We start from the raw sequence: 9,192 nt of genomic DNA, 5'->3' as shown, positions 1-9,192 counted from the left end.
CAAGTGATGCAGATATCTTTGTGATCCTGGTCATAAAAAATGATGTAGCCAACCAGGTGCCAATGCTTAGGTCGCAGGTGTTGCCATGATGTCTTCTACTTGTTTCTCTGGTGGAACAGGATGTTGGTGATGGTGAGTCTATGTTCCATTCATTTAATCAAGAGGAGAATGCCATTGGGGTTGACTTTTCCTACTGTTTACTTGCCAATGGTTCCACTCCACAGGTTCAAGTTTCTTCAGACTCTGGAAATAACAGTGAGGAATAAGTCTGTCTCCCTCCAGAATGTCAGAAAGGACTTAGTCAGTGTAAGTGTAGAATTCCTCCTTGGTTTCGGTGGTGACGTCAAAAGTCAGGGCATACGTGCTAGTGAGAATTGTTTATTAGCTCCCCACTAGTTTAAGATGGAGAGTCATGAAGCACTCATTAATTCTGATAAGGAACTCATTAAGTTTCTTTATGAGTTCATTCTTGATGACAAAGCCAACTCCATGAAGTCAGCATTCTGTTTCTTTTTTACCCTTCCAGAAGAAGGTATAACACCCTCCATGTTCTCTGAGATGCCCATGTCCCACTTGCTGGGCCTTGTTTAGTGCATCAACATTGATGCTGTGCCACCTGAATTATTGAGCCATGACTACAGTGCTGCAGTCTGCATGTTCCTTATTGGGACTGTCTTCAAGGTTTCTGATGTTTCAGGTCCCAAAATTGATTGTGTGTCTTCATTGATTTTGACTGAAGTAAAGGTGATCCCACTGGACTCAGTTATCCAGACAGGAAAAAGTTATTCAGACTGTTTAGGGCACCTTTTCTAGCCCCCTTCCCACATGAGATGAGCAGAGTGGATCCTGAATAAGACTGCTCAGTCACAGTTACAGCTGTCAAATTGCACTCCTCACTCTAAGTGCTATACAACCTTCTTGTTGCTACCGCCTTTGTGCCAGTTCATGACTAGGAGCTTCCAGACCTCGTAATCTTATCCCATAATCACTAGGTGGCTGCCAAAGGGCTTGAAAAATGTGCTGTATGATTTCTTTTATTATGGAGAAGCTGCTGTCATCAGCTCCATACAGTTCTTGACAGAATAGGACCTTAATCCAATGTCAAGGAGGCCAAGACAACTGGAGATCTCATTCCACTTCAGCCTTCATCTGCCTTCACAGTTGTTGAGATTCTAATATCTTCTTCTGCGTGCTTCACCACTGATGGCTTGTAGGCCCATGGCTGGGGGTTGGGTGGTCTTATAGTGACAACTTATACTTGCCATGTCACAATACCATCAGAAAATACAGGTGGCTTTTCAGGAGGGAAAGCATTGTCACCTGCTGTCCCCACCAGTGGTGCTGCCACTGTTTTGTCCATGACTGTTTATTTGTTGGAGTTACTTCTGCTTATTTTGCAACTAACCTCCCTTGAAGGTATTTACTCTAGCCTCCAACTGTGCTGTACTTAAGTACTAAAATACTATAGCAGTTGGGGCTATATAAACATTGATGATACACACAGAGAATTAAAATGTTCCGTTTTATAAAAATAAATTATATTAAGATATACAAATATCCAAAAATATCTACCATTAAAAGATGACTCACTTCAGGGCACATTTTTCCACCCAATCCTGGATCAGTACTGATTCTGTGCTACCAGGTTGTACCAGAAGGATTTGTGCAGCTTGATGGGCAATGTTTCACACAAGATTAAAATCATTTCATTGTGAAAGATCCTAAGACACTTTTCCAAGTGTCAGATTTCTTACTAAACTTATAAGAAATTATATTTTTCTTTCTTTAAATCCTGGGGTAGTTCCAGTCAGATATGGTATTGTTTCTAAACACCAGTGTAAAGTTTCTGTGCATCATTGAACAGCTACCTTATTTAACCCCAGAGGTGATTGCATTTCAGTAGTGGATGAAGTAAACCATACACATTTCTTACCTACATAATGAAGGTATTGTGATTGGCTTAATTAGATAATATTCAGAAAGTGTTGTGAGATACTTAGATTAAAAGCACTACATAAGGGCAAATTAATGATTAGTATTAATAAAAGCTTTGTCTAAAGACAAATTTGAATAAAGGGTAAAATAGTAATGAGATCTTTGAGTCATACATAACAGTGGTAAGCTCCCCTTCTACACTATGTACCAAATCATTTAAAATATTTATGCAAAGAAAAAGTAATAGAGCAGGAGAACTCAAAATTGACAGTAGAAGCGCTGCCACATATGAGTCATAGCTGAACTCTAATATCCAATTCTTTGTTCAGATTTTGAGCATAAGATACCCTATCATCTGCTAGAGAATCACCTGCTGTGGCCTAAATAAAATCTACATCTCCAACCAAAGGGCTTTTAAAATCCTCAGTAGCCATGGCAATTTGTTATAATAATATTAAGCATCTGCTTTTGCCAATGGGAGGAATACTGGCATTAGTGAAGTCACCATTGAGAAAGGATTTTACCCACTGTGTATTTGGTGACTGATCCATTGCACAAAGTGTACAAGGCCAGGTCTAATAAGCTACATAGGTCTATGCCTCATAAGAACAGGAAAAACAATTACTGTTGAAGAGCCTCAACTGAAATTCTGTCCTACCAATATGGATTGTGTAGTAGTCAGTGGCTGTGTCTACACAAGATGCTGACTGTATAGTAGCTCATTACTACTGCGCAATAGTGTCAGGTGGCAGGAAGTGTGAAACATTACTGAACAGTAGTAACAAGCTACTGTACAGTCAGCATCACCTAAAAGTCATTCGACAATGCTACTATGCAGTAACAACTGCGCAGTTGGCATCTCATAGTTTCATAGTTTCATAGTTGGTAGGGTCGGAAGGGACCTGAGCAGATCATCAAGTCCGATCCCCTGCTATGGCAGGAAAAAGTACTGAGGTCAAATGACCCCGCCAAGGTGTTCATCCAGCCTCCTTTTAAAGACCCCCAGGTAGGAGCGAGCACCACTTCTTTTGGAAGTTGGTTCCAGGTCCTAGCCGCCCTGACAGTAAAGTAGTGCCTCCTGATATCTAGCCTGAATCTACCCTCTGCTAGCTTGTGACCATTATTTCTTGTCACTCCTGGGAGCACTCGGGGGAACAGGGACTCTCCCAATGCCTGCTGGTCTCCCCTGACTAGTTTGTAAACAGCCACTAGGTCCCCCCTCAGCCTTCTCTTGTGGAGGCTGAACAGATTCAGGTCCCTTAGCCTCTCCTCATAGGTCCTGCCCTGCTGACCCCTGATCATGCAGCCAGGTGGCCCTCCTCTGGACCCTCTCCATGCTGTCCACATCCCTCCTGAAGTGCAGCATCCAGAACTGAACACAGTACTCCAACTGTGGCCTAACCAGTGTCGCATAGAGGGGGAGGATCGCTTCCTTGGACCAGCTTGAGATGCATCTGTTGATGCATGACAAAGTATGGTTGGCCTTCCTGACAGCGTCCCCACACCATCGGTTCATGTTCATCTTGGCCTCAATAATGACTCCAAGATCCTTCTCTGCCTCTGCACTAACGAACAGGGAGTTCCCCAGCGTGTAGGTCTGCTGCTGATTCTTCCTCCCCAGGTGCAGTACCCTGCACTTGTCAGTGTTGAAACCCATCCTGTTCTCATCCACCCACCCCTATAGCCTGTCCAGATCTGATTGCAGCCAATTCCTTCCTTCTAGCAAGTCCACTTCACCCCGCATCTTAGTGTCACCTGCAAATTTGAACAGGCTGCATTTTGCCCCTTTGTCCAAGTTGTTGATGAAGATTTTGAACAGTGCAGGCCCAAGGACCAAGCCCTGAGGAACCCCACTGCCCACATCCCTCCAGGTTGAATAAGACCCATCCACCACCACTCTCTGGGTGCAGCCCTCTAGCCAGTCAGTGACCCATCTGACTGTGTAGGCATCGACACCACAGTCTCCTAGTTTTTTAATGAGAATGGGGTGAGAGACTATGTCGAAGGCCTTCTTAAAGTCCACCGTGACACCTGCATCCAGGGATTTGGTGACCTGGTCATAGAATGCCACCAGGTTTGTCTGACAGGACCTGTCTCTAATGAACCCATGTTGGTTGCCCCTAAGCATAGTCTCCCTTGCTGGCCCCTCATGGACATGTGCCAAGATAATTTTCTCAAAAAGCTTCCCCAGGACCGAGGTAAGAATAATGGGCCTGTAGTTTCCTGGGTCCTCCTTCCTCCCTTTTTTGAAAATGGGAACTACATTGGCCCTTTTCCAGTCCTCCAGCACATCGCCAGAGCACCATGAGTGCTCATAAAGCTGTGCCAGAGGTCCCACAATAACCTCTTCTAGTTCCCTCAGCACTCTGGGGTGGAAATCATCAGGACTTGCTGGTTTAAATACATCCAGTCCCTCCAGAAGTTCCTTGACTAGGTCCTTGCTGACCCTAGGCCTGGGTGTGCCTCCCACGGGGCCTACGGGGATCCCAGTGGGGGGGGATGACCAGGTCCCTACTCAGAAAAATGGAAGCAAATAAATTGTTAAATAGGTTAGCTTTGCTGCCTGGTGTGACAACCAGATTTTCTAGCATGTCCTGCAGAGGCCCCATGTTACCCGGTACCTTCTTTTTACCTGCTATGCACGTATAAAAGGACTTCTTGTTGGGTAGCTCATCCCAGTTCCATCTCTGCCTTGGCCTTCCTGACTGCCCCCCTACAGTCCCAAGGAACAGAGGTATAGTCTTCTCTGGTGATGGCCTCTCCCTTGCAATGGGTGTACGCCTCCTTTTTAGCTTGGAGACATGTCCAGATGCTTTTGGTGAGCCATGGGGACCTTTGTGCCCTCTTGCCCCCTTTGATCCATGTAGGGATTACCTCTCTTTTGGCTTGGAGGATCATCTCCTTAAGAAACGACCACTCTTCTTGGACACCCAACTCCCCGCCTCTGGGACCTCAGTGCCTCCCCACTAATCTCCTTACCTCATTGACATCCACCCTCCTGAAGCCCAGGGCTGCTGCCTTGCTGCAGGCCTTTGCCACCTTGCGCTGGATGGTGAATTCCAGCAGGCGATGATTGCTGTTGCCCAGGTGGTTGAGCACTCACAGTCCCCCTGCCAGGTCATCGCCCATGGCCAAGACCAGATCCAACAAGGCGTCCCTGGTGGGGTTGTGCACCTCCTGGGTTAGATGGAGGTCCTGTATCTCAGCTAGGAACCTACATGAGCGGTCTGACCTGGCTGACTGCTCCTCCCAGCAGATGTCTGGAAAGTTTAGGTTGCCCATGATGACCACATCCTTTGACCTAACTACCTCTGTAAGCTGACTTAAGAATTCCTGGTCTAGCTCTTTTCCTTGGTTTGGTGGTCTGTAGTAGACCCCCATTAAGTCCCTTTCTCCCCGACCTCCTTGTATTCTAATCCATTTCAGTCTGCCCCTTCTCTGACCCAGTGCTACTCATTGAGGATGTATATTGCTCCTTGATGTTGAGCGCTACACCCCCACCTCTCCTCCCTGTCCTATCTCTCCTGTACAGCCTCTAGCCCTCTCATGTAGATGCAGCCAGTGGTTACTTCCTTGGCAGCCTATTGCCTATCAAGATACATAGGATGCGAGATGCCCGATTTCCACAGAATACCAAGGAACACATAACTACTCTAGACTCTTAAAAAGTCCAGCCTAAATTCATTTTTGCAGTTGATGTTTTTAGATTTAGAGAAAGATTTGGCTTAATTACAATGTTGAAACTGTATTAAAAACTCTAAAGTAAACATTATTTTCAAGCACATTTAATGCAAGGTGCTTTTCTTCCATTAGATTTAGATAATATATTGCTTTGGTTATCTTGATTTGGCTATCTGTTTGAACTCAGTAAGGCATTCTGTTTTCTGATACTGGACATATGACTTCTTCTAAAACCAATAATGTAAAAAAATCAAACTTTTCAATATAAATTACTTAGCTTGCATGAAGCTTATGATAACTGATTAAATTATATCATGTAACATTTGATGCTAGTCACTTTATTTTTGTACATACCTATATTTCATTATAATTTGAAATACACATTTTGTGTATCTTAGATTATAATTACTCATGTCCATGGCTCAGTTCCATGGAAAATATCATTATTTCTCACTTTCTGGCAAGAACTAGACTACAATGCCTGACACAGTCATGACTCTTACATTTTAATTTGTTCACCTCCCTGTAACATCTACCCTAGCTGCCAAATCCCTTTTAATTTTTCAACACAAAAGGATTAAACTTATGTTCTTCTACCCTTTATCATGAAAATTGTATTCATATTTCAAAATAAACTACAACAGACTCCCAAAGGCACAGAGAAGTCTACAGTCTCTCTGTGAGTGCAAGGGCAACCTTGGCACCCTGGACTGACTCTGTGCATGTTCAGGGGAGAAAGATAGTATAGCAGCATCTGACTTTCTAAGGAGAATATACTTTTGCATGCACAGAGTCAAAGCAAAGCTCTTTTTGTGGGAAAATTCAGTGAGAATTACGGCCAGGCAATAGGTCTACAGGACAGAACATCCACTGTCACTATTCATCCCATACAATAGTACCTGAAGAATTGAGAGCCATGGGTTGCCTATGAGTTTATCAGGGCATATCTCATCTAATCAGTTTCCTGACACTGCAAGAGCCTTGGACATCCCTAGGATGTTGGCCACGTTGGCTACTGTAGAATACAGTTTAGTTTTCTTAAGATGTATGATTCAGGCTACCTAAACTAACACAGAGGAGCTTGATGTAAGATAGGTCTTATAAGTGTTTCTCTGGCCTGAAAATCTATCAAATAATGGCCACAGCATACGTGTGTCCCTTACCATATATGGAAGATCCAGGCAATTATTTCAGCTGGATGGCCGCTTAACAAGTTTTGGTGAGTTTTTGAGGGCTGCAAGGGTGGCCCAGCCCTTTTAGAAGCACCCCACCTTGTGGCCGCCATCTTTGGACCAGAATTCCCACCCCTAACCCCTGATTTTTGCCACTGGAAGTCCTTCCCTTTGCCCTCAGAAGTACTCCTTTTGGGAGGGGATTTGCCATCTTGGAACCAGAAACCCGCCCCCCAAATTATACACTAAAAATCAAACACCTACAATAACATATTTTATTTTATTTTAAAATATATATTTTTTCCTGATTTGTGTGTCTTTGCACTGTGCATAGCAAGGTAATTGCATAATAGCTCAAAATGAAGTCATACTCTTCTATATTGGAGGGGTGAGGGATATGGGTAGGTGTTGGTGTGGGTGGGTGGGTAGGTACGGGGTTTGTGGATGGTATGTATGTGGGGTGTGGGGGAGGGTATGGGGGTATTTGTGGATGTGGATGGGTGGATATGGGGGGTTTGTGGGGCTGTGTGGGCATGTGTGTGGGTGGGAATGGGGTTTGTGGCAGGCTGTGGGGTGGATAAAGTGGGAGAGTGGCTGGGTGTGTATGTGTAGGTGCATGTGTGTGGTGGGGTGTGTGCATGTAGCAGTGAGCGGGGCTCCCCCCAGAGATGCAAATGTGTGTGTGATGGGGTGGGGGCAGGGTGTGGGTGGATGAAGTTTTTGTGAGGTGTTTACGTGTGGGGGAGGCTGAAGTTGTGGGGCTTATAGAGGATGGTTGTGAGTATGGTGGGGTGTGCATGGGAACCCCCACATGAGTGCCTCCCTGAGCCACTCAGTACCTGCCTCTGCCCTACAACAGCCCGGAGCCCACACTGCACCAAGCTGCCCTGCATCTCTGTCACTGCTTCCTCTGGGCTGCCCAGTGCAGCAGCAGTGACAATGCAGAGCAGCCACAGGGCATCCCAGAAACATATCCTCTAAGCTGTGCAGTGTGGGCACCTGCACAGGTATGCTCATTCAATGCTGCCAGGTGCACCTGTGCAGCTGTGCATGCCACATAGCTTAGAGGGAATGCTGCAGCTCAAGCATGTAACAAGCTCGAGGCACCTACACCAAGAACTTTCTAGCAGCAGTGAGGAGGAGAGCTGGCTCTGGGTGAGTCCAGAGAGGGTGTGGGGCACACTGAATTAAGTTTGTGCAGTGCAGGTCCCCACTGGTGCTACTGGGCTGGGGGCAGCAGCAGCTGGAAGGAGCTGCCACCACCCAGGCTGCCTGTGCCCAGGGGGCAGCAGGATGTACCATGGCTGGATGGTACCTGGGTCAGGTGGGACCAAGGAAACCAATATGGGCCAGACAAAGCCCTTCTGCAGGCCAGATCCAGGCCACAGGCTGGATTTTGCAAACCCCTGATATAAGGTGTCTAGTCATCTCTTTCTTGGTTTTTGTTGCTCTAGTATCTTTGTTTGATGACCTTTGTGTGGCACAGGGCTGCAGTAACCTCCAACCCCTTGCAGTCTCCCTCTGTCCCTTAGGGCCACACTATATGAAAACAGATGGGGAGCCAAAAATCTTATTTTCTATTTTTGGCTCTAATAGTGACTTCTTTATGAGGCCCTGATATAGTCTTTTAGAGAAACTCTCCATCTCTGAGTAATTGTTATTCTCTGTGCAATCAGAATGAAGACATTGAAGTGTCTGAATTCTCTCTACAGACTGGGCAGGGATTTTTCCTTTCATAATAGTCATTATTTACAGCTTGTCACAGTGACTTCAAATGCACTCATTCCAAACACAAGGGGAAGAAAACATTTCTTGCATTTTGACAGCACAGGCTGAGAATATGTTTTATATTCTATCACAATATTATTATGTTAATAGTACAAAAGGCCTATGTTTTTTAGGACAAAGTCAAAAGTATTCCTCTGCCTACCAACCCACTGCATTTATTGGGTTAACAGATACACCTGTTTCTGAATCCAAGGGAACAATGTGACCAGAATCATGTCTGTCCTTCTTTAAGTTTCCAGCCCAAATGACAAGGTACCCACATATAGCCGAGTCACTTGCAGGGAGGAGGTGGTGTGTTTGGCATGATCCTAGATACCATTTATAAATAGCAATAGTTTCACTGATTGTAACATCATATTGTTTTAAAACATATATGATTTTTAAGTTCAGCTTTTAAAATGTGATGTAAGTTGCTGCAAACCTAGTGATTTCAAAAGTGACACTCATCTTACCACAGGCCCAAATTTAGCTAAGAGTCTAAGTATAATATTCAACTAATTACAAAACAATAATATATTTACTTTGGAATAAATTATTTGCAATGGAAACAGTAAAATGAAAGTTAAATAATCAATTGCAAAATAGCAACTATATTGTCTTACAACAAATTATTTCT

The 9,192-nt window shown here is 44.6% G+C and overlaps 1 protein-coding gene across 1 annotated transcript in view; it reads left to right on the top strand.

Annotated features, from left to right (window-relative positions):
- Positions 1-402: 402 nt before the first annotated feature.
- The window catches only part of MEI4 (meiotic double-stranded break formation protein 4), a 126,421-nt gene continuing 117,631 nt past the window's right edge, over positions 403-9,192 (top strand). The window contains exon 1 of the mRNA XM_006020478.1: positions 403-532. Coding sequence (XP_006020540.1) covers positions 403-532 — 130 coding nt within the window. The remainder of the gene's footprint in view (positions 533-9,192) is intronic.

Source organism: Alligator sinensis, unplaced genomic scaffold (genome assembly GCF_000455745.1).
Source record: "Alligator sinensis unplaced genomic scaffold, ASM45574v1 scaffold37_1, whole genome shotgun sequence".
Classification (NCBI taxonomy): Eukaryota; Metazoa; Chordata; order Crocodylia; family Alligatoridae; genus Alligator; species Alligator sinensis.
This window is presented reverse-complemented; position numbering and strand designations above follow the sequence as displayed.